General features: G+C 39.2%; 1 protein-coding gene across 2 annotated transcripts in view; it reads left to right on the top strand.

Moving 5' to 3' along the window:
- Positions 1 to 470: 470 nt before the first annotated feature.
- Heca (hdc homolog, cell cycle regulator) overlaps positions 471 to 27,336 on the top strand; it is a 44,752-nt gene continuing 17,886 nt past the window's right edge. The window contains exon 1 of one of the 2 annotated variants that reach the window (XR_006852872.2): positions 471 to 903. Coding sequence is in view for 1 of the 2 variants with exons in the window: in XM_046450452.2 (XP_046306408.1) it covers positions 633 to 903 (271 nt within the window). In the remaining variant the exon portion in view is untranslated. The remainder of the gene's footprint in view (positions 904 to 27,336) is intronic. The other variant, XM_046450452.2, reaches the window with a different exon arrangement.

The following is a 27,336-nucleotide window of genomic DNA, read 5'->3' on the forward strand; positions in this document are numbered from 1 at the left end:
CCTTTCTTTTCCTTTCCTCTTCTAGTCACCTGCTTATTTTTCCTGACAGTATTGTTTTAAGCCTCGATTACTTAAAGGTCAGAAAGCCACCAAACAACTTCTGAGTCATTGTAACGTAGTCTGGACCGCCTCACAAATGGCGGTCCGCAGACCCAGAGCTCTGCGGGTCCACAACGCAGGATCCCTGATGACGTCACTCGGAGGCGGTGGGCTCCGCGCGGGACGTGACGTCACGCGGGCGGGCCGGCCAGCCGTGAGGTCACCTGGCGGGCGCGGCTAAGCCGAATCCCCAGTGTCGTCACGGGAGGGGGCGGGCCCAGAGCGTGTCAGCGCAGCCAAATCAAAACAAGCCTGAGACCCGCCTTTTCCCTCCGGCTCGGGAGCGTTTCGCTTGCGCCCCGGGCCCGCGGCGCCCGCGCGGCTGCAAGCCTCGGGTGGCCGCGCGCCGGCTCCAGGAAGCCGGAGAGGGCGCGGCGGCCGGGATGGCGCGGCGCGGGCCGCGCGGCTAGACGGCGCCAGAGGAGCCGCTGGCCCGCGCCCTCCGCTCTGCCGACTCTGCGCGGGGCCGGCAGCGACCGCGCTGCGGGGCGCCTCCTTCGCTGTCGCCGGACACCTGGACCCTCGTGAGCGAGATGCCCAACCCCAAAAACAGCAAAGGCGGCCGCAAAAACAAGCGTGCCAACAGCAGCGGGGACGAACAGGAAAATGGAGCCGGGGCCCTGGCTGCGGCGGGAGCGGCGGGCGCGGCGGCCGGGGGGGCCCTGGCGACGGTGGCTGGCTGCGGGGCGGCGGCGGCGGGCGCGGCGGGCACCGGGGGCGCGGCGGGCAACGGAGGTGCGGGGACCGGAGCCGCGAACGCCGCGGCCGCCACTGGGGTTGCGGCCGCGGGAGACGCCAAGAACGGTAAGACGGGGCAATCGCCAACTTCCTCCTCGACGGGAACGGCGCGGTGGCGGGGCCTTGGGTGGCGCGGGCGGTGCGTGGACAATGCGAGTCAGGAAGTGCTCACCCCGCCCCTCCGCCCCGCGGCGGCTGCCCTTTGCGTTCCCCACGCCTAGTGGCGGGGACCGACCTGCGGGCCCTGCTCGTTGTCGTGCTAGAGACAGCCTGTGCTCCCGACTGCGAGGGTGCCGGGTGTCGGGCTGTCGCAGCGCTCCCTTCCAATCTTGCCCGTAGTGCCGCTCTGGCGAAGCCCTGTGGGTCCCTGGCCAGAGGAAGGAAAGAGCTGCCCAAGTTGAGAAGAATGATCGAATTGAAAAGTTAGGCACCAGTTCATTCAGTCCTGCGCTCCCCGCACCCCGTCTTTCCGCCCAGTGCAGGAGAGCCTTAGTTGCCAGCAAACCCAGGCTTGCTGCGTCGACTGCTGCAGGTGAAGAGGCCCTGAGACGTTTTTTCACATTAGGGTGTGTGTGTGCGTGTGTGTGTGTGTGTGCGTGCGCTCTCTTTAATTCTTTGGCTCGCCTGAGGAAGGAAGAGAATCTGAACTTGACTTCCGTTCCCAGCCTGGAGTTAAGAAAAAAAAAAAATCATCCTCTATAGTTCGGCTTCACATTTTTAGAAAGAAGCCTGATAATCTTACGTGTGTGCTTGCATGCTCCCGTTTGAGAGTACAAGCAGGGAATAGCCAAGATGTGACAGGATTTCTGTTGTCACATCAGGCACATGGCTTTCGTTATAGGGTTCTGGGCAAACACTTATTTGGACAGTTCTTGTAATTCCTCTGGTCAGGCAGTGTTTCAGAGAAGAGCATGTAGGTATGTATGTTTTAGTGAATGCAGGTTAGGATCCTTTTATCTACCTTTGAGCACACAGCTTTCAGCTTTAGAAGCCATACTTTATGTAGATCACTTTTTAAAAAGGGCACCTGGCACTTAAAAGAAGCCCACAGCGCTGAGAACACAGGAGGTTTAGTGTGTTATGAGGAGAACTGTAGGCCCCCTGCGCTGTGTCTATGTAATTTTGAAATAGGAAGGTTTATTTCTTTATTTTTGGAGTCAACTTAGCTCGTTTGTGAATGTTTGATAATACAACTTTTGGCCAGTCTGTATACTCCATGTTCTGTTGTTTTTCTAACTCTAAACTTCATTTTGATATTAATGTGGAAGAAAGGAAGGTGCTTAGACTGGCTGAGTAAGACAGACTCTTGGCCTAGGCTTTTGGAGCTTTGTCATTTTGGGAAGATCAGTTTTTCTGAGGCTCAATTTCTTCATCTATAACATTGAAAAAAAAATTAATTGATCCCTCATAGGGTTATTGTGAGGCTCAGTGTTCCTCTATCAAGTCCTCAGTTCTTGTTATTTTAAAGGCTTATTATATGTAATGAATATAGTAAAGTCCCTCACAAATACTGTGAATATTATTTATTCATTCAAAAAATGTTAACGACTTACAATGTTAGAGTACTGTGTTAAAAATGTAGGGGATACAGTGGCAATCAACACTGGGTATCTTGGTCCTCATGGAGCTTGCATTCCTGTTCTGGTTTACCCCCCACCCCCACCCATTCCCGTGAAATCTTCAGGTTGGCTGTTCCTCTTTTCTTGCTACAAAAGATGTGTTCTCTTTAAAGTGGTTTGAGGAAGTTTTCTTCTTAACTAGTTGTTACTCCTAGTTCAATAGCATTAAATTGGTTATTTTGCCCGATATTACTCTTCTTTGAAGTGGTAAAGTCAAATTTAGCAGTATTGTATATATGTGTGAAGCTATCATTTTGTGTAGAAACTTGTTTTATTAAATAAATGGGGAAAAGAAGAAATAGGCCAAATATTGCCATTATCAGGATCATAGAAGGTACAAACTTGTAGCAGTAAGCTGAATTTTATGATGCCCAGTTCTTGGTTGGTATATATGTGACATGTCAGTGAATGATTCACCTTAGTTTGAAGAACCTGTCAATATTTTCTGCATTCAGTGTTATCCGAACATGGATGCTGAGGCCTCCTATGTACAAAATCAATGAATAAGGAAATTGTAAATGCTTTTTAAAAATGCGTATGATGTAGGGTTATGGAAAGGAGGCGTTGGTTGAAGTTTTACAGAAGGGGGCATCAGATTTGTAAACTCTCAGAATCAACCAAGGTCCAATTAGTTTTGAAATTTAAAAATACTTGAATTGAGCTATTTTTAGTATTTCTAAATAACAACTAATGTAACTATAACACTAGATTTTGTGATTATGAAAATTAGGAATCAGTTATTTCAAGGAAGTAGTAAATTTATATTGTTAAAACTTCTAAATGGTTTATTCTCATTGATGACTAGTTTTATTTACATCTGCAAACGTGCAAATTTAATTGCTTCACTTAAAGATAATAGTTTTTATTTGTAGTTGATTAGAATTTATAGGATGGTTTAATGTCTTGTAGCTTTGGGACAGTGTGGCTATCAGAACATTGTAACATTAGCCTTTAGTTGTTCCTTCTTTACAAAAGAAGTTGCTAACTAGGGAAAGCTTGCAGAGGCTCTGGCATGGTTGGAATTCAAGTTGAACTGGTTGCTGTTATGCATTTGAACAAGTAATAGAATATTAAATGTAAAGATATCATACCTCTAATAACAAATTTGTTGGATATAAGTTTGAGATACTAGTTTATGAAACATTTTCAGGGGCTGGAATACAAATTAAGGAAACCTCCTCCTACATAGTAAACATGTGTCTGCCCATATTGTAGCATTTCTATTGTAGGTGGACAAGGTTTGCCAACTATTATTTTTAGGATCTAGTAATCATGCAATAGATTATAATGGTGTACTTTCATTCTGAAATTCTAGTTCCTTTAGGCCTTTCTTTTCTGCTTTAGGCCTAAAACTATGAAACCTTGATCATTGTGTATCTAGTTTTCATTGGGCCTGGATCCCAAGTATTTTTATGAATTCCTGTTTTGTGGCTGAGCATGGTTCACCATGGCACTCATTCCTGACTGCCCCTGGAATCCTTGGCTGGTTCTGCCTCAGGTTATTCAACAACTCTTTCTAGTAAATGGAATTAGTGATTGGACTTGTATTTGGTAGACCTAAAAGTGACCTTGGTCAAATAATTTAACTTCTCTGAGCTGTACTTTTCTGCATGTGTAAAATGAGATAGTACCTACCCATACATAGCAACCTATCTGTATCTATTATATGTAATAGATACACTATGACAGTGTAATACTTAAAATATGAGCTTATAAAGTATTAGCTGTTTGTTTCAGATCCTAGAAATAATTTCTGAGACCGATATGTATGTGCAGGAAGTTTGTCAGAGAGTGCTCCTGACTAGTAGGAGAGGGGAAGAAGTAGATTTCAGCAAAGGGAAGAGTTGAACTGTGATACACTGGTAGAGGAGGGAAAGCTCTGGTCTTGGATAGCCCATCAGAGTATATCACCTCAAGACATTGACTGGTTATTTGGCCTTGGGCTGCCCTCTAGAAGGGGGGCATATGACCTTGGGGGTGGCATTTTTTTTTCAATTGGAGATCCTTTGTGCAAAGGGACTCTTAACCCCCCTAGTATTACTGGTTTCTTTACTTAGACTGCCAGTTACCACTCATGTAAAATGCAGATGTGGTATAAATATTTCTCACTAACATCTGAATAGGCTTTGTGGACCAGACTGGGAGTTAACCACCATTATACCATTGTTTCCTTGGGAAACTGTGTACTGAATCCCATACATTCTGTTTGCAAGTAGATTTCTTTTGGAATACCACCTGTTCCCTATGAAGATTTCAATTTTGTTGGGTATTGAGACCACTAAGTATACTTTTTATAACTCCATACATAAAATACATAAAGAGTCTCATTTTAGGTGTTTACATTAGTTCTTACTACATGTATAAATTAGCAGTATCCATTAGAAGGAAAATAAGGAGTGTTTGCCTACTGTTTATTTTTATATTAAAGAATATCTATTGAGGGTCTAAGAAATATGTAGGGCAGTATTATTATCTTGCAAGCATTTTCTTGCTTCATCTAGAAATTGGTGTTGCTAGGACTTTAAAAATATGTGCTGCTTTTGGACATTGTCTTTTGAAATTCACCTTTGCAGTGGAGCTGCAAAGGGACTGTGCAGGCAAAAAAAAAAAAAAAAAAAAAAAGGTAAGGCCTTAGAAAATACTGCCTCATCCATCATAGATTCTTCCTGTGGACTTATGTATGTTATAGTGAAGAGTTGCTCAGTGTTTCACTAGTGGTGCTTTATGCACAGTCTGTTCTTTATTTCTTTACTTGTTATAGGACCTGTGCTTCAGTTCTAGTAGTAACTAAACCTTCAATGTAAACTTTCCTGTAAGTCTGAGAATATATATCATTCTTCAGAAAATTGAAAACAGTAGATAAAACTGAGAAATCTCTTGCCATTTAACCCTTCTGAATTTACTTCAGATTTTAGCTATGGACAATATAAATATAATTAAGGAACTTGAAGGTAAGAGAAGGAGATTTGTTTTTTCTTTTTTGGCAGTGCTGAGGATTGAACTCTGGGCCTTGCACATAATAGGCAAGTGCTGTATCCCTGAGCTATATCCCTAGCCCAGAAGGAACATTTTAAGGGGAAAAAAGATCTGTCCTAACTGATTTTGATCACCAAATCTTTGGCATTCATAAGAGACTTATATAATTGAAAATATTGTGTTTTTTAAAATTATTTTTCCAAGGATAAAATGAGCATTTGCAGAAACTCTTAAAAAAAGCCAAGTTTTAAAAAAAATTTTCTAGTTAAACATACAATCTCACCACTTTGAGATCCCCATTATTAACATTTTGATATGTATTCTTTTTTTCTTTTAAAGAGAGAATTTTAATATTTATTTTTTAGTTTTCAGCAGACACAACATCTTTGTTTGTATGTGGTGCTGAGGATCGAACCTGGGCAGAACACATGCCAGGCGAGCGCGCTACCGCTTGAGCCACATCCCCAGCCCCTTGATATGTATTCTTGTAGCCTTCTAAAATTTTTTCATATTCAGTGCCTGGTAAGGGCCTGTTTTATGGATGACATTTTCTCATAGCATCCTCACAGGGAAGAATAAGTAGAAGGGGCTTATTTTCTTCCTCCTTAATGTCCTTTTTAAAAATAAGGGCGTTAATCCCATCGATGAGGGCAGAGCACATATGGCCTAATAACCTCTTGAAGGCCATCCCTTTAATATGCATTGGGTATTAAGTTCAACATGAGTTTTGGATGGGCACAAACTTTTGGACCATAGGCCTTCCTTAGAGCAAATTCTTATCAGGATTTGTGCAAAAGATACACATTTTTTATGCCTTTTAATACATACTGACATATTGCACTAGAAAGGTTGTACTGGTTTAAAAGTACTCTGTAGAGTGACTTTTCCCCATGGCCTCACTGGGCTCTGGTTTTTGTTATTTTAAAGGCATGCTGGAGGATTGTTGGCACCCCCAAATAGTTCAGCAACAGGAGGGCCCTGTTTGGATCTAGATTCTGCAGCAGATGCTGTCATAGTTTTATTTCTGCTGGGGACTTATATGGTATTCAGGGATTTGGTAGTCTACAGGGATTCAACAAATTATCTAATAGTGATTAATGATATTTTGGTAACTAGTAAAAGAGTTAGTGAAGAATTAGTATTACTTACTGTGCTTGAATTTGCCATAGCACAGGCATAGGCCTTTGAAATTTTGTCTTATATCATTTTAATCTTTTGAAGTAAGGCCTAGAGATTTTTAAAGTTGTAGTAAACATGGATTTTTAAACAGCTGGGTATAAAGCTAAGTGCCACAGTTTTAGTAAAAAGTGACTTTGGGGCAAAAACCTTTCTTAACCTCCATTTTCTAAGTGCAAACCTTTGCGGGTGTTTTTGAAGGAAAACAGTCTATGTGAAAGATCTTGGCAAGGGCCTGGAACATAGTGGCACTATCAACAATAGCTTTATAAGTTTGTGGTTTGTTCAGCCTTATCCAAGTATAAAACTTCCAAGTTGTCATGCTCTTAAGAACAGATACTGAGGCATTAAGAAGGTGGTTGAGGGTTTCCTTAGTATAAATGTAAAGACTACTCTGGCATCATACAGATTTTTATTCAGGAAGTGCTTTGAAGGTAAGTAATCTGCTTTTCTCCCCTTTTCATCTCTCTCTGATCATGGTTTAGCTGGAAAAAATCAGATGTTGAATGAAAAAGAAAAAGGTGAAAAACAATATGCAAAAATAGTTATATTTTCCTTCTATCAAAGTAAATACAAGTAGGTTATTACATGTACTACACATGGGCAGCTGTGAAGTAAGAAGCAGGAACATGTGAGATAAGTAGAATGTTGGATTAAATTTAGAGATTGAATTTGAAGATGGAGGAGTAAAGTTGAGTATGTGGAGTTGATGAATAATTGAAAGGAATCGAAGAGCCCAGGGTATCCTTTAGGATCAGATCAGCCAGGGCTTGAGAATTACCTGAAAAACCCTTTTTTCCCCTCTCCAGGCAACAAGTGGAGAATTCATTATTTCCTCATTCCTTTGCTCATTGGTTTGTTTTCTCTGCACTCATTCATTTACTGAACATTTATTATGTGCTTATTGTCTACCATGACTGAAAGTATATAATATAGAATTATACTTGGAGGCATCAGAATCCACACCCTTCAAGGCTCATAGTGAAGCTAGCAGAGAGGCCTGTAAATACCAGGGGCCATGAAAATGTACTATGGGTGCTTAGCAGAAAAACGATTTTCTAGAGGAAAAGAGTTGAGTACTGCAGAAAGAGAGGTGGTAAATTCTGAAGGCTGAAGAAGAATATTTCAGGCAGGAGTGGGAAAGGGCCTTCCTTGCTCTAGTTGCTGCCAGGAGTTTGATATGACTGTTCTAAGGTGCATTGGTAGCAACTCCAACGGGGGTGGGGCTGGACATTCCAACAAGTTGTTTTGTAGTCAGTGAAGAACCAGACACTATCCACCAAGCTTTGTTGGGGACATGATCAGCTGAATCTGCAAAATGGGATACTCATAGGAAGTTGATAAGCTTGTTTACACTGTTGTACATTTTAACAGGATGGTTATATTTTGATATAGCTAGTCAGAAATTGGAAGTTGAACTTGCCATAGGCCCTTGATTGTGATTTTTCCAGTGGAAGCAGTGGACACATGGCACACACACTGTTTTTCTGCCCAGGAGGATGACAGTGTCATAGCACCCAGTCTTAATTGTGGGAACTAGCAGCACTGTGCTTTCTGAGCCATGGGAGGTTAGCTAATTGAGGTTAACTTCAAAAAACTAAATGCTAGGAGGGGAAGTTGGGACCATCTGAGCAGATGGGTTTACTCTAGAGGGAGGGAATTGTCCCTAAGGTTTATTTTTTTCATCTTGGTAGCAAGTGTATCTCTCTGTACCTGGTTGGACTAATTTTTTATTTTATTTTTATCATCTTTTAATTTTAAAGCAAACTCTTGTGACAGGCAGTGTCATTATTTTGCACAAAGTGACTCTGTGTATTTTAGTTCTGTTTATTTCAAAAGTTTTGAATTTTTCTGTGGTTGGCAAAATAGCATTTTGCTCTATTTAATCGACAACATAGTTTAGCTTGATTGTCCTTGAGCTTTTTAAACTGGCAAAGAGTAGTGTTTCTAACACTTAAAATTTATATGTTGTCTGTCAGGAGTAGAAAGGGAAAGTACTTAGGATAATACTTGAAAATAGTCTGAGTTAGAAACAAGAAGATAAATTATTTAAAGAAAAGTGAGAAAAACGAAGACTTAAAGGAGGAAGTGTTAAATGTTAATCTCATAATTGATTAAGCTGCATTTAATAAGAAAACATGATTCTGATGTAGGGGCATAATACAGTGCATTTCATAGATTTATATTGCTGGAAAGGAAAAACTTTTGCTCTGCCCTCTTAGGCTCTGTATTTGAGGGCTTGCAAATTGATAAAAAATAGATTAGCAAGAGAAAGGACATTTCATCAGAGAAAAAACTTGACTCAAAGGTGCTTAGAATTTAGGGCTTCTATTCCAGTTTAATGGGAAAAGATGGGGGAACAAGTACTTACAGGAAAACAAATGATGTTTTTTGAATGAGCTTTTAGGAGAATAGATGGATATATAATAGTTTTGTGATAATGTCTGTTTGATGTGGAGACTACTCATTTCTGGTAATAAGAGTCAGTTCTGGAGTGAGATGAAATCTTAGAGTGGTTTTGATTTGCATTTCTCTAATTGCTAGTGATGGTGAACATTTTTTCATGTTTGTTGATTGATTGTACATCATCTTCTGAGAAGTGTCTCTTCAGGTCCTTGGCCCATTTATTGATTGGGTTATTTGTTTTTTTGTGTGTGTGTGTGTGTCTAGCTTTTTGAGTTCTTTATATACCCTAGTGAATAGTGTTGTATCTGATGTGTGAAGGGTAAAGATTTGCTCCCAAGTATGTAGGCTCTCTGTTCACCTCACAGATTTTTTTTTTCTGAGAAGAAACTTTTTTAGTTTGAATCCATCCTATTTATTGATTCATTCAGAATGGCAGCTGTTATGCATACAAACAACAGTAAGTGTTGGCAAGGATGTGGGGAAAAAGGTACACTCATACACTGCTGATGGGACTGCAAATTGGTGCAGCCAATATGGAAAGCAGTATGGTGATTTCTTGGAAAATTGGGAATGGAACCACCATTTGACCCAGCTCTCCTTGGTCTATACCCAAAGGACTTAAAAACAGCATACTAGAAGGACACAGGCACAATTTACAATAGCTAAATTGTGGAACCAACCTAGATGCCCTTCAATAGAAGAATGGATAAATAAAATGTGGCATATATATACAATGGAATATTCCTCATCAATAAAAGAGAATAAAATCATGGCATTTGCAGGTAAATGGATGGAGTAAGAGAAGATAATGCTAAGTGTAGTTAGCCAATCCCAAAAAAACAAATGCCGAATGTTTTCTTTGATATAAGGAAGCTGATTGATAGTGGGATAGGGAGAAGGGAGCATGGGAGGAATAGAACTCTAGATAGGGCAGAGAGGTGGGAGGAGAAGGGGAGGGAGCACGGAGTAATTAATGATGGCTGAATGTGATAATCATTATTATCCAAAATACATGTATGAAGACACAAATTGATGTGGGTATACTATGTATACAACCAGAGATATGAAAAATTGAGCTCTATATATGTAATAAGAAATGTAATGCATTCTGCTGTTGTGTGTGTGTGTGTGTGTATAGAGAGAAAGACAGAGAGAGAGAGAGAGAGAATGAGAATATCAGTCCTTCCTGGTTGCTCTCAGGGAGGGGATTTATGATAATTGAGTTCTTTGGGAAGGTTCTGCTTTTAGACAAGAAATTTCAGCAACTCAATGTCTTCAGCGCAAAATAATTTCTGTACCATAATGGCATATTGTGAGTCCCTTCAATAAATATTGCCACACCCCCAAAAGAGCAATTACAGAGTTAGATAGTAAAAGGTGGCCCGTATGTTATAATTCTGTTATTTCATTTTATTGGAAATTCATTAGAAATAGAATGCTTTGAGGCATGTGCCTATAACAAAACTGATCAAGAGCACACATTTAGGCAAAAGTTAGCTGTGTATCGGATTTCTCTTGTAAGTTAAGGAGATGTATTTTTCCTTAGGGGTGAGCATAAGTTTGATTATACTTTAGATCATGTCCCTTCAAGTTATAGAAACATTTCAGGAGAGTCTTTCTATACTGATGTAGAAATTGAATCACAAACTTTGTTTTATGTTTCTAAATGAGCACTCCTGAATATGATGATAGGATATTTAATAGAACTCTATCGTAATACAACTTGCTATGCCTAACACAACTCAGTGTCTGGGCAGAAATGGAACCCAGGGAATGTACAGAATCAAGTTCTGGCTATTTTTGATTGGTAGCAGATACGGCCTGTAATCAGAGAAGCTTGAGTGTGGGATAGTTGGTAATGGGTGTTAATGAACAGATATAGACAGCACCAAGAATTGATGCCAGAAATCATGGAGAGAGCCTGGCTTTGAGAAATAGAAGTGCCCTTCAGTGGTAGAGGCAGAAATGTGAATATCCAACACAGGGTAACTTAGTGACTTCTTTCAGTTTCCAATTCCTCCTATCTGTTCTTATCTTGCAGGGCTTACATACTAAAGTAACTTTAGCTCTATAATGATAAGAGTCCATTATATTAGGCTCTTAGTTTTAGAGTAAAGATGGTGTGTTGCAGTACAGGAGCAAATTAGGTAAGATTTTATATATTTAATTGTAGATGGACACAATACCTTTTTTAATTTATTTATCTTTTTATGTAATGCTGAGGATCAAACCTAGAGCCTCACACATGCTAGGCAAGTGTTCTACCACTGAGCCACAACCTCAATCTATGTAAGATTCTTGATGATAAGTATATTAGGACTGTAGAACTCAGGGAAGCTGCATAAAGGAGAAGCAGTCATTCACAGTGTCAGGAACAATGAAGGTACCACAACTCTGTTTTCTAAAGTGCTTACTAGAAGCCAGGTGCAGTACTCTACAATTTATGTTTGCTTGTTTGTTTTTGTGGGGATTGAACCCAGGTCTCTTTACCACTGAAATACATCCCCAGCAGCACACCTTGCTCCCCAATCTTTTTAAATTTTGGAGACAGGTCTTGCTAAGTTGCTTAGGACCTCTCTAAATTGCTGGCCTCAAACTTATGAACCTCCTGGCTCAGCTTCACAAGTCACTGGGATTACAGGTATAATTTTAATTGTGTGCCACCATGCCCAGCTCCTGCATTTGAGGATGCCAAGTATCAGGGGTTGGCCTTCTTTCCTTCTTGCAGAAAAGGTATGTTTGAGTGAAGAGAAACGTATCTGATCCTTATGCCAAAATTGGGTTCATCTTGACCACCTTTATAATGCATAAATAATGCAAAACTATATGCAGGCTTTTCAGGTAGAGGACTTAAGTTCAGTATAAAAACATTTAAGGAAGCACTAGGTGTGTTTATATTGCTTTTTAAAAGAATTCATGCTTATTCTGATAGTTAGACTGAAATTAAATTTATAAGGAAGTACTTTGTCTAAGGAAGTACTTTACTCATGCATTGTACCCATTTATCTTATTCCTTCTCTGTACTATAGAAGGAATTCCTGGTCTTGGCAATTTGGAGATTGTGAATGTTTGAGCTGGCACTTCTGTTCTTAATGGACTAGAGATCATCAGTAGGACATGAGTCTCTTCTTAAATGTAAATTCCTAAAAGTGGGATCACTGGTTAGATATGTATTGCCAAACCTATCTTCAGAAAGGGTTTGCCTGTACACTAACACTAAATTGTGTTAGTACCTATTTATACTAACACTGGCAATGTAAGGAGTGCTCTTTTCCTTCCTTAGTACTGGAGACTTAACCCAGGGCCTTGCACATGTTAGTTAAGCATCCTACCACTGAGCCACACTCCGAGCTTATGGAGTGCTCATTTATTCACATTCCCTGATGTAAATTTTCATTGCCATTTTTATCTTGGCCAGATAGAAAAAAATGATCTCGCTTTGATATTTTTATTTGAATTTTAGAATTCTCAGTGAGTAAATATCTTTTTCTGTGTATACTGATTATTTGTATATTTTTGTATATTTGTACATTTTATTATTTGTGATCTGTGTACATTTTACTAATAAGATATTTGTTTTCTTTTTGATTTGCATGAAGTGTTTGTATATTCAGGATAATCTTTGGCATATGTTTTCCCTAGATTATTGTCTTTCAGCTTTATTTAAGGTGGTCCTTGCTGACTAGAAATGTTTTTATTATTATATAACATCTACACAGAACTAGAACTTTAGTTAAGGTAGGGGAGAGTGGAAAAATTTGTGCAGTTACTTGTGGGCAGAATGTTTTGAGCATGGCATAGGGTTAGCGTATATTTCATTTGAATATCTGTCACAGTAATGTTGTTACATTTGTAAGGTTCTATTTTTCTTTTTTCCAGTTTGGGAGGTTCTGTTTGCAGTTGGTTGCTATTCTTGCTGCTCTCCCTGACCTCTCCTATGTCTCTGGCCACTACTGTCTAGTAGACAGCTGAGCTCCAGTGTTCAACACCTGTCTCTTTCACATTTCTAAAAACCCTGCAGTTTTTATACCAGCTCAGTAGGACTTTGAAACTTGTAGATAAAGGCCCATTATGTACTTGTTATCGCCAGTTCTTAAGAACCAAACTGCACACTGAGATCTCTTAAGGCTAAATTGCCCCTATCTTGCTTGTGATAACAAACTTAAATGCCAAGTCAGAAGAAAGTTCTCATTTTTCTCATTTTGGCACTTGAACTGAAATTACGTGTGTATGCTAATAAAATGAGAACATAGCACTCAATCGAAGTAAGAGTTTATTCACATACCGTGCATCACGCTGATCCAGGCAGCCCTTGTACCTTCTCAAATATCTGTATTTGGAAAAGATTCCCACGCTTACTGCTTGTTCAAAAGAGTGTGAGATTTGGAAGGCATAGGCCAGAGCTGTAGAACTGGCTATGCCATCTTGCAAGTCCACTGATCCTTTCCCAGTCCAAATTTATCTAGAGAAAGTGAGGATAATATGGTATTGTTTGTGACAAAGTCTGCAAATCATAGTGCAGTTTGAAAAAGCAAATACTTGTGGAGTGATTTGGGGTTTTTTATACAGGTTTTGGGGATCTCAGTTTGTGATGTAGTGTGTGCTGCTTCCCAATTAGGGATTCTTTTTAATTGGAAGAACCAGGTAGACCTTGGCTTACTCCCTTGGTTGGCAGTAAATGTTGATCTTCCAAAATCTATATTGTGCTTCTTGTGGGAAGCCTTTTTTTTTTTTTTTTTCCTTGGCAAGGCTGGATCTGGGAGCCCTTGCTGTGTGGTTTTTACTGGAAAATCTTCAGTGTTTGTTTTTTTTTTTTTTTAATTTTTTAATATTTATTTTTTAGTTTTCGGCGGATACAACATCTTTGTTTGTATGTGGTGCTGAGGATCGAACCCGGGTCGCACGCATGCCAGGCGAGCACATTACCGCTTGAGCCACATCCCCAGCCCTTCAGTGTTTGTTTGACTACTATTTTCAGTGAAAGTCTAGTTCCTTAAGTGAGTCCTTCCAGAATTACTTCAAGGGACCTTCCCAACCCCACAGTAGGGAAGGACTGTGGCACTGGACCGTAAGGAGAGTTCGTTCACTTGTGAATAGAGGTATAGGTGAGTATAGCTGATTTGGGGATTGTTTCCTTGTGACCTGTGAATCATCCCATCCCCAGGCTTTCCTTGGCTTCATTTTAACAGCATAGTTCACTTTGATTATAACTATTGCCTGTTGTACTGCATGATTTACCATTGTGACTGGATTTGTAGTTATGCATTGCATAGTTTATATCTTGATTCACTTCAGGCCTTTTTGCTTTCTGCTTTTTACCTGCCTCTAGGGTCATATGCAATGGAAGTTTAAGTGTTGTTATAAAACATTTTGAAATGGTCACAGGACTTTCATTTTGTTTCCTTACATCCCATTTAATAATGTTGCATTTTAAATTAGGTTATAGAATTGTGCATTTACCAAACTATATTGTGGATTTTATCAAATCAGTTTCTATGGGCATGAGATACTTGATACATATATGTATTCATATATATATGTGGAATCACTTTATTTCTTAGGATTGGGTTGACAAAAAATTTTCTATGAGATGTGATCTGAAGATGACTTGGAAACATTTTAAAAGAATTAATTTGAAATGTTCTCTTGAATTTGGAAATACTAGTTAGAATTCATTTAGAATATAATTGTATAAACTTTTAATATATAATGACAAATTCTCTTATGCCAAAAAGAAATTTCTAGATTTTTTGGTAACTCTTTTGCAAATGGGAGATTATTTTTTCCTCTAGTTTGAAATGAATGGTTTTGAGTCTTTGACAATGGCCATAGTGGGCTGGGAATGTAGCTCAGTGCCAGGGTGGTTGCCTCACATTTATGTATGTGTAAACTGAAGAAGGACTTCTAGAATGGAAGAGTAAGGACTTCCATAAAAGCAACGAGAACACTGGCAAACACATCTAGCATGTGTGAGGAGCTGGGTCAAAAGAAAGAAAGAAAGAAAGAAAGCAAAAAGAAAATCCAAAACCCAGAAACATCCATAGTACAAAATTACATCTGGGTTCCACATGAGCTGGTAATTGGATAAGAAATGAATATCTACTTATAATAATATCACTAGCTTAAAATATCAAAGGAGTCTAGAATTTGGAGTTTCCTTAGAAAATTTTGTGAACTCTTTTCTTAAAAACAAGTTGTATTATAGCAAGCTGCTTTGAGAGTGTATATGTGGTGAACTGCTAGGCTAAGATATAATCATGACTGAATCTTGAGTCGTTTTCATTTTTATTGAAGTATGTAATGAGACTTAGACATGCCTTCTTCTTTGACAAGTCTTTCCTTGTTGCAACAGATTCTTTAACTTGCTTGTTGGTTGCTGATGTAGCATTTCAGAAATAGTCTGTGAAGAGTGGCCCCAGGCAAAGGCTTGTCTTTTTTTCCCTAGATCCCAGCAAAATGATGTTAGGGTGATCACTAAAAAGCTTTTACTAGATTGATTATTTTCGAGGCAAAGCAAGGGAGCAAAAAGTGTATCATTTCAGAGAGTTCAGCAGGGCAGAATATGCATGTGGAAAACAAGTGGGTATAAAGATGTAGTTTCTTTTAGGGATAGGAAATGAATTTAGCTACATGTGCTGAGGCTATGTTGATTTAAATATAGTAGTCTTAAAATCATATCGGGAGTTGGTGTGTTAACCTAATCCATTGACCCAGTGCAGGTAAAGCAGGCTCACCTTCTGATACTCGGTCTCTGCTAATTTCAAATTCTCAATTCCAAGAGAATGGTGTTTCTTAACAAAAAGTTGCTTTATTTTCTCATTGAATGATAGTGAGCCTTTGCTCATAACTTTCCCCTGCTCTTTTTGAGTTTAGCAGTTTTTTAGAGTAGGTTTGCCTCATTGTCTGTTTTTATGTAGTGCAAAGTTTAGGATCAGGAAACCTTTATGCTTTAATTAGGCTTAAATACTTCTTTAATTAAATTAATTTAATTTATCTTATACCTAGTTTTTAAGTAAGTTTGAGTATTAACATGAGCATTGAACATTTTGAATAAGGCCCTGTTCTCAATTATAGAACTTTGTACAGTGATGTGTTTACACAAGTTATTGGTCTTTGTTTCGTATTCTTTTTTTAATTTATTTTTTTGTGGTACTGGGAATGGAACCCAGGGTCTTGAGCCTGCCAGGCAAGTACTCTACCACTGAGCTAGATCTCTAGTTCTATTCAATGCTATTTATCCCATTTATGTGCTATGTGGATGGAAGCTACTTACAGCTGAATGACCTTGGGCATATCACTAAAGGATTGTGTGCTCAGAAAGTGTTTGTAGAATCTGAGTTTAGGGGTTGCTGTATTCTGTTTATGGAACTTTGGTATTTTAAAGAAACATTCAGGAAAAACTATGAAACTATTGTCTTTATACTGACACTCAGCCTAAAGCAGGCATAGCTTGGGTCCCTGTCCTTTTGGGTCTTGATATAGCTTCTGCTAGACTAGAAAATATGAATTTTCTGCTTTATGGGCATTATTGAAGTGGATTTCTTATTGTCAAAGTGTTGAATCCAGAGTAGAAATAAAAAATAGGTAAAATAGAAGTGTTCTATTTAGTTTGAATTTGTGGCTGGATAGGTTTGTGGGTTTTAATTGAAAGTTAAAAAAAAAAGAGTGCATCTAGGAGAATAGACTGAATATATTGAGAGAACATTAAAAGTTCAAGTTGTTAAATTTAGTTGAAGAGTTGGTTGGGGTTTTGTGGCCTTTTGTTTTTTAAATGTGAAGCTTCCATATTTATTTGGATAGAGTGGTTTGCCCGAGTAAAAACCATGTGTTTAAACCCTACTTTAAGCGTAAAAACATGTTTAACTGGACATAATCACAGTGTGTTCAATTTGCTGCCCACTTTATAGTAGTTTCTCACACTAAAATAATATAAGGGAGGTTAAAGTGAATCAGAGACTAAGGCAGATATGCTTAAGTGATCTTATTGTAGCTCCTATACTAATTAAAACAAGCTGGAAAAATATTTTTATAAGTACTAACTTTTCTTTATGTATAGAACTTAGTTTTATTTATTTATTTACTTTTGGATACTGGGGATTGAACCCAGGGGCACTCTACCACTGAGCCCTTTAAAAATATTTTTATTTTGAGATGGAGTTGTTCAGTCCAGCCCCAAACTTGTAATATCCTGCTTTAGCCTTAATAGCTGGGATTATAGGTACATGTCATGGTGCCCCTGCTTTTTGTTTTCAGTAAAGAAAATGTCTCAAAAATATCTGAGAAAACCTAGTAAATTCTTTTTAGGGGCTGGGGAGGTAGCTCAGTGGTAGAGCATTTGTGTAGCATGTGTGAGGCCCTGGGTCCAATCCTCAGTATCACAAAAACACAAAAGTCCTTTTTAGTTTTTGCCAAAAATGTTCTTACCAGTTAGTCAAGAAATGATTCTTAAATACCCTATGAATTTGAGGTGTGGTGTGGGGCACAGTTAGCTTCTATGCCCAGTTCTTCCCATTCTCATCTGATTTCTCCATTGTTGTGACATAGAGGGGTCAAGGTTAAAGTAGAGACTTTGCATATGGCCTGGTGGGTGATCAGGTGGAAACACCAGCCTGGGCCTAGTTTTGGAACTCCTTGTACAAAACCTAGGGATGTGGGACTTTACTCTGTTTCTGAATGTGTATATAACATGATCATAGTCTAGTCTTCAGAATACTGATCTGGTGGTAATCAAACTTTTAAAATTTATTTCCACTCTTGTATATTTTAAATAGTCACCATCTTGTTTTCAAAAGTTTATTAAATAGATGCAAAGGATACTGTTTCTGGTTTATTGTAAACTTTGTCATTTATGTATGTGTAAACTGAAGAAAAACTTCTAGAATGGAAGAGTGAGGACCTCCAGAAATCTACTTGTCCATAAAAGCAACAAGAACACTGGCAAAAATTATAAAAACCACTTTTCAAAATTCTGGAAGTTAATTAGAGTTTTACAGTAACTCCAAGAGTGTTTGTTCACAAGAAATGGCTGAATCATAGCAAGAATGGTGAGCACTGTTGTGTTTTAACTTGACTTGTTTCTACCCCCTCTTCCTACCTCCACGGTAGCTTTCAAAACTAGTGGACTAGTAAGTACTTATGGAGGATGAAGAATAGGTTGGGAGTTTCCCCAAACCCCTAGCCCCAGAGAATTGTCACTATTTGACCTGTCCTGATGCTCCCTGGTAAAGCCTCATTTGTAAGGCAAGTCTGGTTGACCTGACTCACAGAGCTCTCTTACTGGTGAAAAGTCCTGTTTATTCACTTACTGGTAAAAAGCCCTATTCCTAGGCTAGAGCTTACTTAATGGTGAAAAGCCCTGTGGGGCCACTTGCTAGCAGTAACATGTGGTGGAGTGAAACTGCTCTAATGGCTGCAAAGTGAAAAAGAGAGGAAGAACCCAGGGTCTCAGTTCCCTAAGGACCTGTGCCCCCAGTGACCTAAGATCTCCCCCACTAGGTCCTACCTCTTAAAGTTTCTGCCACTTCCCATAGCACCAAGTTGAGGATATAGCCTTGGGGTTTATTCCAGATCCAAACTATGTTATGAAACAAATATTTAACCCTAAGATGAGTCTGGTAGTTTACTTTTATCTGTTAGAACAGGGTCCTTCTTAAAGAATAGCTATTAAAAAAAATTGACCATATAAAATGTATTAGTGTCCTGGAAAGTTTGAAGACTCTTTCTTAGGCAATTGTCCATAAAAACCCACTAAGAGAACTGATTTCTTCAGGATACTTTGAAATGTTTCCTACACGAAGTTTACAGTTTGAACTTTAAGACATCCTGGAATATACATAATATACTGTTTTGCATATTTCCTCATCTCTGATGACTTTTAATCAAGTACCCAGAATATCCTCTATTTGACCATTTTATTTTGTTTTGATTTTTGGTGCTAGGGATTGAGCCCAGGGCAGTACATATTCTGAGTATACACCGAACTATATCCCCATCCCTTGAATTCTTTATTATAATTTATCAGAGGTTTTTTTTAAATGTTTCATAACTAGTAAATTGGTTAGCACATGCTGATTTAAAACAAAAATCTAGCATCAACTCTGTAATATTTGCAGCTAACTAACTTTTACCACTTTTATGGTCAGTTGTGATGATGGAAGAAATTCAGGGGTGTCAAATATTGTATTGATGTTCCTTGATTCCTTCCAGGAGTAGAAGAAGGGAAAATAAAATGCTGTTATCACATTTGTGCACAGAATATTATCAGTATTTTCAATTTCCAAATTCTTGTTTGTATATATTTTTTGTTTCATATTCTTTTGTTTCAGTGTCTGACACAAAAAGGACAAGGTTCAAAATCCTGTGTTACAGCAAAGAGGAGGATGCTCACTGTATTTGCATTGAGGTCAAGTGGGCACCTATTTCTCTGACTGGCTTTGGAATATAAGCACCAGTAATTTTGGCACCCATCAAGTACCGGCTTTAATGCACATTTGTCAAATGCATATTTGAAAATTAGGAGTTGACAAATAGATTTTTTTGATTATTTGGATCTTTATTCTAAAATTAATTTAAACTGGCTTTCAAAAGTACACATAATACTGTAAGATGAATAATAAGTGAAGATATTAATAGTAAAGATAATATTGTTAGAGAAAAAGATGCATGTTCTGAGCTGCTCTAAAAGGTAGGTCACAAATTTAGTTTTCAGATTTCCAGTACAGATGAAGCAAACAGCAGCAGCGGTGTGCTTTATAATACCCATCAGATTAGAAAACAAAAAGCAGTCGCTTAACCATTTGCAATGTCCATTCATAAATAAAACAAATGTATGAAACATGCTGTCATCATTAAAAGCAGTCTGTCAAGGGAATGAAACAGTGTGGTTGAAGTAACCAGCTCTTGGCCATCTGGCTTAATTGAGTGATTGATTTTATCTTGCACAGAAGTCCCACGCCCAAATGACTCTGGGGCCTAGTATGTGAATAAGTATAAGGGGCTGAGGTAGAGGCCTGGCTACCTGGAGAGTGCATGCTGCACCTAGAAGACATTGTCTTCACATCCCTTAACAAAATCCCTGGACTCCTTTAAAATAACACTGAAACTAAACTGCTCTACTGGAGTTCTGATCTGGAGGAGAGTGTAGACATCATGTCACCTATGAAACATTTCATAAAAATTATTTCCCAGTTGAGCTTTTGGAAGATGATGAAAGCAGTGAGTTATGGGTTGTATTCCCTGACAGGTCTGCTGATGACCCAGTTTGGCAGTTAATCACGCAGTTATATTTTTACTTGGGGAATATCCTAGGGAAGAGGAAAAGCCATGGTCTTTTTAGCTGTAGTAGTAGGATTCCAGTGGTAAAGTGAGTGGGCCAATTCTGCTTTGGCTTTGGCCTCCACTTTAGGGCTCATCAAGAGAGGAGGCAGGTACAACATTTTGGAGATGCTGTGTTACAACTTAAATGGTCAATGGGGATCACATTTATAGAATATGATCAAGAAGTTTTGCTGACAAAGGAGAATATTGATAAGGATCACTGAAACCAAGATTTATATTCCATAGAAGGAAAATGCCTTAAAATTGGAATATGATACTAAAGAATGACAAGAAGTCTTTCTCTAGGGTCTTTAAAAATGGTATACTTTAACAACTATCTGAACTGTTCTTTGCAGATATACATAGTTACATGTATTTGTATATGTACTTAATCTGGAGACCCATTCCCATTTTACCATATTGTGATTTGGCTCCCAGAATACCCAGACCTCCTTGTGTTCCTATAGTATGTGTAGATGCTAGGGTGCTTATGCAGTTTTCAGTGATCTGGTTCCCCTAAGCTCTAAATCTCCAAGCAAGAGAAAAGGTAGCCTTGCTAATTTATTTTCTAGGAAAATGATCCCATTATATGCAAATTGAACTATTTGAATTTCAAACAATGACAAATAATATTAATAAAAGCTTCATATTGTATACAAAATTTCAGTGAACACTTCCCCCATATTATGCATTAAGCCATCTCATATTTTCAAAGCTGGCAGGTCAGCTGCATTATAAAAATGCTTTGTTACCTAGTGGCCCACCTTTTCTTATAGACAAAAATACCAGCTAACTTTGATGGTGTGTTTGAACTCTTGTTGACAGAACATATTTGAGGACTTTAATGGCATTTGTGTTGTTATTTTGACAGTTACTGTTATAATTTTAAATCCTCGTTATAGCTTTCAAAATATTATTCAAACGACTTAAGAGTGCCGAAAGGGCCAGGGTTGTGGCTCAGTGGTAGGGTGCTTGCCTAGCATATGTGAGGCACTGGGTTCGATCTCGGACACCACATAAAAATACAAAAATAAAATAAAATAAAGGTATTATGTCCATCTACAACTTAAAAAAAATTAAAAAAAAGAAGTGCTGAAAAACATCCAGAAATCAGTAACTTTGGAATAGCAATTAGATATGATGAAAGACTCTATGATAAGCCACACAGTTAATTTATGAGATCAAACAGAAATAGTAGCAATAAAGCTGACATAATTAAGAAGCAGAAGTACAACATAGTGACTGAGGATATATGTGTTCCTAGCATGCTTTCCCCAACGTCTACCCTAGATTGGGGTAATCAGTCTTAAATTGTCTCATGAATAACATGCAGTTGTGTTTTATGATTCCCTGCTACCCAGGCTTGGTAAAAATGGTTTAGGTTGGAAGAGACATCCAACAAGGGACTTATTTGCCTGGGACTGAGGAAAACATCTTTAAAGGGTTAGAAGAAACATTTTGAAGGTCACTTTTCCTTCTCTTTACAACTAGTCAGTGAATATTGGATAAATGTCAGACTGCTTTGTTTGTTGTGGGGAAGAAATACATTGCTTGTCCTTTATAAGCTTACAACACATGTGAGAAGTCAGGATTGACAAAGAGTTAAGTTGGAAGAACAGGCAAGCAGCCTTTGGCCTCAGAGTATGGAGTATTGAGTGCAGAGGACCCGGAGATAGTGAGCTAGCTTTTTCAGCTGAGAGGGAGGTACTTCTCTGGGCATGGGAGATGTGGGAGAGATTTGGGGTTGGGGGGCTAAGGAGAGGCACAAGGTGAGAGGAGAGTGTGTCCCCCTGTGTGGTGTGGTGTGTGGAGTTGAGAAGGGGTTGATGTGCCCTGTCAAAAGTGCTAAACTCCTGGTGAGTCCAGGTGAACTGCACATGTGGAGAAAGGAGGGTAGTCATCTCCTCTGTGTAACTTTGCTCTAAGTTCATTCAAAGTCCCTGATTATTACGTTTAGTGATGTAAAGTGAGATAGCTTTTGATAATAATTGCTTATAGTTGAATGCTTTAGTGCCAGGCTATGTTCAAACTACCTTAATAACTCCTTTGTTCCTCTTAACAGCCCTTTGAAGTAGGTGGTGTTATTTTCACTATTTTACAGGTAAGAAAATAGAGGCTCAGGGATGTTAAATTATTTGCCCAAGACTTGAAAACTAATACATTTCAGAGATGAGAGTCAAATCTAGGCAGGCTGACTCCAGAGTCTGTAGTCTTATGCCATGCACTCTGAAGGTAGAGATTGAGGACACTTGTCAGGAATTTCATGCCCCATGGGGGACTACTGTGCAATCAGGGGTGTGTGTTTTCATATACAAGGAATTGCTGTATGGAAAATATTTTCAATAGTTGTTTAGAAACCTTAACATTGACATTTGGTACCCATAGCCAATGAATTTGAGGAAGTGAGGGTGACAGAGAAGGCCTGGCCTGACTCTGAAAGACTTAGTTTGTACTCCCCGAATGCCTGTCCCCCCAGAAGGGCTAAATATCCCTAGAGATTCATCCCTGATTCCTGTCTCTAGTATTTTAGTCACCCCAGTGTACTATATCTGGTTGGGTCATTCTTTCCTCCAACAAAGCATTTATTAAATACCTTTTACAATTTTAACAGTTATGAGTTTATAAGAATGCATAAGACCAGGTCCCTACCTTAGACTTTGCCTAGAAAGCCATTCATGATTTCACAAGACTCTTTGGATTCCTCCACTGCACCCAGCTCCCAACAGCTTGAGATGCTTGCATCTGTTTTAAGATGGTTGAAAATATTTCATTTCACAGTCAAAACCCTGAAGATTGCAATTCCTGATTTATGGGTCCTTCATTTTGTGTGAATGATTGTCAGGATTGTCAGGGGATTTGGATTTGTCCAGTGGTCAGTGTAAATGACAAATGACTCTTGTCAGACCCTTTACTTTTAATTTAACTAAAAGGAATATAGAGTCTCTCTTTTTTTTTTGTACCAGGGATTGAACAAGGGGCACTTAACTACTGAGCCACATCCCTAGCCTTTTTTCAGTTTTTGAGACAGGAAGTTGCTTAGGGCCTTGTTAAATTGCTGAGGCTATCTTTGAACCTGCAATCCTCTTGCCTCAGCCTCCTGAGCCTCTGGGATTACAGGTGTGCACCACTGCCTGGCATAGAGTATGGAGTCTTGAAGTAGGGGCAGAAATACAGGATGAATAGGTTGGGGAGACAAGGCAGACTGCCAGGTGACCTCAGCCTAATTCCCTTGTTGTCTAGACTTGAAACTCCTTCAGATTTTTGCCCAGAGTGACATGAAACTTGTTTATTTTAACTCATGCAAGGAAAAATAGATTATAGGCACTGAATGCTTGATGATGAAACTGTAAAAACAGACCTCGGAGGGTTTATATACATTTTTATGACTCTGCATAAGAGAAAATTTTCCATATTTCTTGTTAGTTCAGTTATCACAGTTTAGACTAATGTCCCAAAGGACACTTGTGATACTTGCCCTCCCTGAATGTGAGGTGCTGTTTTTTCCCTCCCATTAAAGGCCTAGTTATCAGATCAATCTGTTTTCCATTTATACCTTTGTGGGACTGCTGTTCTTAAGAGCTAAGGATCTTATAAATTTCTTCCTTTCAGGAAGCAATTAAATGCTTCTGTAATAAAGCTAATTTGTTATAAGTCTGATTTTCAAAGTTGCTGATACTGTTTGTTAGAATTACAAAATCTTTTCCTATATGTTTTGGTTAGTTGTAAGACACAAGAAATTGGAAAAGAGGTGTGATGTTATTTGTCTATTAAATTCTAAGTGCCTATTGTATGGTACATCCAAAACATTCGAAAAAGTCAGAAATACATTGGAACAGTTTGCATTTAGTTGAAGAGCCATTTACAAAGGCATAAAAATATGGTAGACATAGCATAGAAATGTAGGCATTTTTATGGAACCTTATAGTTTATAAAGTGTTTTCACATATATTTGAGTAGAGTGAGGCATGCATTTTTTATCCTCACTTTACAGATGTGTAAACTGCTCAGTGTCAACTAGTCAGCAGCAGGACTGACATGCAAACCCATCTGTCTTATTGTTCCCTGCTGCCTTTCCAGTGTGGATGGGGTGGGAGGCTGTGTGAGAGGTGAGAGAACTGTCAGAAGGCCCTGACTGTTTGATGGCTCACCCTCCTGTTATTCCTAGTCACCCTGTTCCTGAATTGCCTGCCTCCCTTGCAGACTCACCCTTGGGCTGTGTGTGTGTCATGGAGGAAGGTGTCTGTTAGCATGCATTACTCAACATTAAACAAGATCTTGGCTTTGCATTTGTTTTTGAGGCCTAGCCACAAGGCCACATCAAAGTGGCTGACATGAACAAACAGGCCTGGCAAGTTGGAGTGGGGGCCTGTATTAGTAAGCTTTTCATTGCTATATGGAAATACCTGAGATAGTCCACTTATGAAGAAAAGGTGTTTATTTAGCTTACAGTCTTAAAGGTTTACAGGCATGGAATCTTCATTGACTTGGTTTTGGGGAAGATCCTCTTGGTTGGGTCATATTGTATGGACAATGGCAATGTTAGGGCCATGTGCAGGAGCAAGTCATCACATCATCAGCCAGGTTACTGCCATTACATTTCAGAAACATTCTCTTCGAGGCTATATCTTGAATGATTGAAGATAAAGCAAAAAAGAGAGCCACTTGGGTTGGGGCTCAGGCTTTTTAAACTCTTCACTCCAGGAGACTAGTATTCTGCCTTCTAAAGGCAGTGATCCAGGGACCTCCCATCAGGCCCACTTCTTAAAAGTTCCATACCATCTCTCACTGCCACAGTGGGGACCAGGCCTCCAACATATGAGTCTTTGGGCACTCAACCATGTCCAAACCATAGTAGGGCCCTCTGTAGAGTTTTGGAAGGTAGAAAGCACATGAGAATGGTGGTGATGATTATAGACAGTGTTGTTAGACAGATGTGGGCAGGACTGTGGTACCTTCTCTGTGTTGCCTGCATGTACTTTCATTAGAGCTACTAGCACAATTTGCCATATCTTTCCAGCTCCAAAGGCATGGTGTGTAGGAGGTGCCTAATATTGCTTAAATGATACATTTTCTGCTGATTTGAAATATAAATAAGATTTTTCGTTCTTAGTCTACCTTAGTCTATATTTTTTAAAGAAATGTCAAGTAAATCTCAGAATTATGCAATTTGAATATTGTGAATGTAAGGGTATAGTTAGGCCATCTTTTCATTTGAGTTTATTAGCCTGGGTTAGTATATTTTGGTTATTACTATTTCATTTTGGAGACATCCCCTGCAAGTCTGTTCCTCCGGAGGATTGAAGATAAAAGTGACTGAACTTTATTTAATTGACTAATTAACATTTTAAAGGATACTAAAGGTCACAGCCCAGGTGACTGCAGTTAATTTTCTCGGTGTTTCAAACCACTCTTCTACTTTTTTTCACTGTGCGTTAGTATATTCAGGTCTCTTCTGGAATTATAGATCTCTCCCTTCCTCTGCTCCTCTTGTCAGGTGTGAGTCTTATGTATAGTGTCTTTAATGCAACTTTATTCAGCCTTGACTTTGTAAAAGGCCTGGGCCCAGTGGTCTCAGGAACTCAAAGATGAGTGTTCTCTCCTGAGTTGTCATCTGGCAGGACCACAGTGATAGACTCCAGTAAGATTAAGACCATACCATGCTGAGAGGAGTCCCGTGGCACAGGGAGGAAAGTCCTGGTGTCTGCATTGATCCCTGGAGTGGGAGGAAGAGTGGAGGTTTAATAGGTATCCAGGCCCTATTCTAAGCACTGTGTGTATTAGTTTTTGTTCATCCTTGTACAGTTTATGGTATGTTCTGTTATTTGCATTTTATACAGAGGAAACTGATGTAAAAGTTAAGTACTTGTCCAAGGGCTCATGGCTCATAAATGGTACTGGTTAATAATGTGAATTGCTGTCCTAGACAAAACAGGATTTGAACAGATGAAGATTAAGAGTTGTGCACACCTAGAACCTAGGTGGGAAAGCTACAGTAATCAGATACATGGAGGTATACAAGTCGGCTATTTTGCCAAGACCCTGGAATTGCATACTAAAGGGAATAACTGTAACACAGAGATAGTCATAGCTAGTATTCACACAGGCTTTGTGGGGTCCTCCTGCCTGTGCTGATGCATTTGGTGGAATGTAGTGGTTATTAAGTGGGCAGTGGTGAGGTTGTGAAGGTTTTTGAGTAGGGGAATCATAGTGTTTGTTCCTGCTTCTGTCTTGTCAAGCTGCCCTGAATTGTTGACATTTATTCCCCCAGTGCCTGACCATGCTTAGGTCTCAGCATTTGCTCTTCTCTGTCCTCTGCCCATTCTCTTTTCTTCCCTCTACAGTTATACTTCTGAAAGAGTTTCTTGGAGAGACATCTGCATATATTTCTACCTTTTCACCTCGCCATCAGTGGCTCACTGTCTGCCTCTGGCCTCACCACCATCATGTCACTGGATTGTCCTCACTAAGGTGGCAGTGCCCAACTCACTGCTTATTTCTGCAAGGACATTTCAGGCTTATCTTATCCAGTAGTTCTCAACCAAGGATGATGTTGCTTCCTAGGGGATATCTGGAAGTGTCTGGAGATGTTTTGGGTGTCACAATCAGGCAAATGGAGTGTTACTGGCAGCTATGGGTAGGAATGTTACTTAGAACATATTAACAATTCTCCGGATGGCTTCCACACAAGGAATTACCCAGCCCAAAGTGTCAGTAGTGCAAAGGCTGAGAAATTAATCTTACCAGGTACTCTGGGACATTGCACAGTCCTCTATTCCTAATACTTTTCCCTAACTGATTTGATGGAATTTCTGACTTGTCTTCCAGTGATTCTCCTTTCTTTCTTTCTTTTTTTTTTTTTTAACCAATCTCTGTTGAGGACTTTTCTTCTCTAGTCTTGGTACTAACCCTTATTTCCCAGGATTCTTTCGTCAGTTTCTTGTTTATGTCCATTCCTCCAATTCCTCTTGAGCATCCCATGGGTCTCAGGACCTCTATCTCTGGGTAA

This window comes from Marmota monax, unplaced genomic scaffold (assembly GCF_021218885.2).
Source record: "Marmota monax isolate L192 unplaced genomic scaffold, Marmota_monax_Labrador192_F-V1.1 WCK01_AAM20220418_F8-fsc00030, whole genome shotgun sequence".
In the NCBI taxonomy this organism is placed as follows: domain Eukaryota; kingdom Metazoa; phylum Chordata; class Mammalia; order Rodentia; family Sciuridae; genus Marmota; species Marmota monax.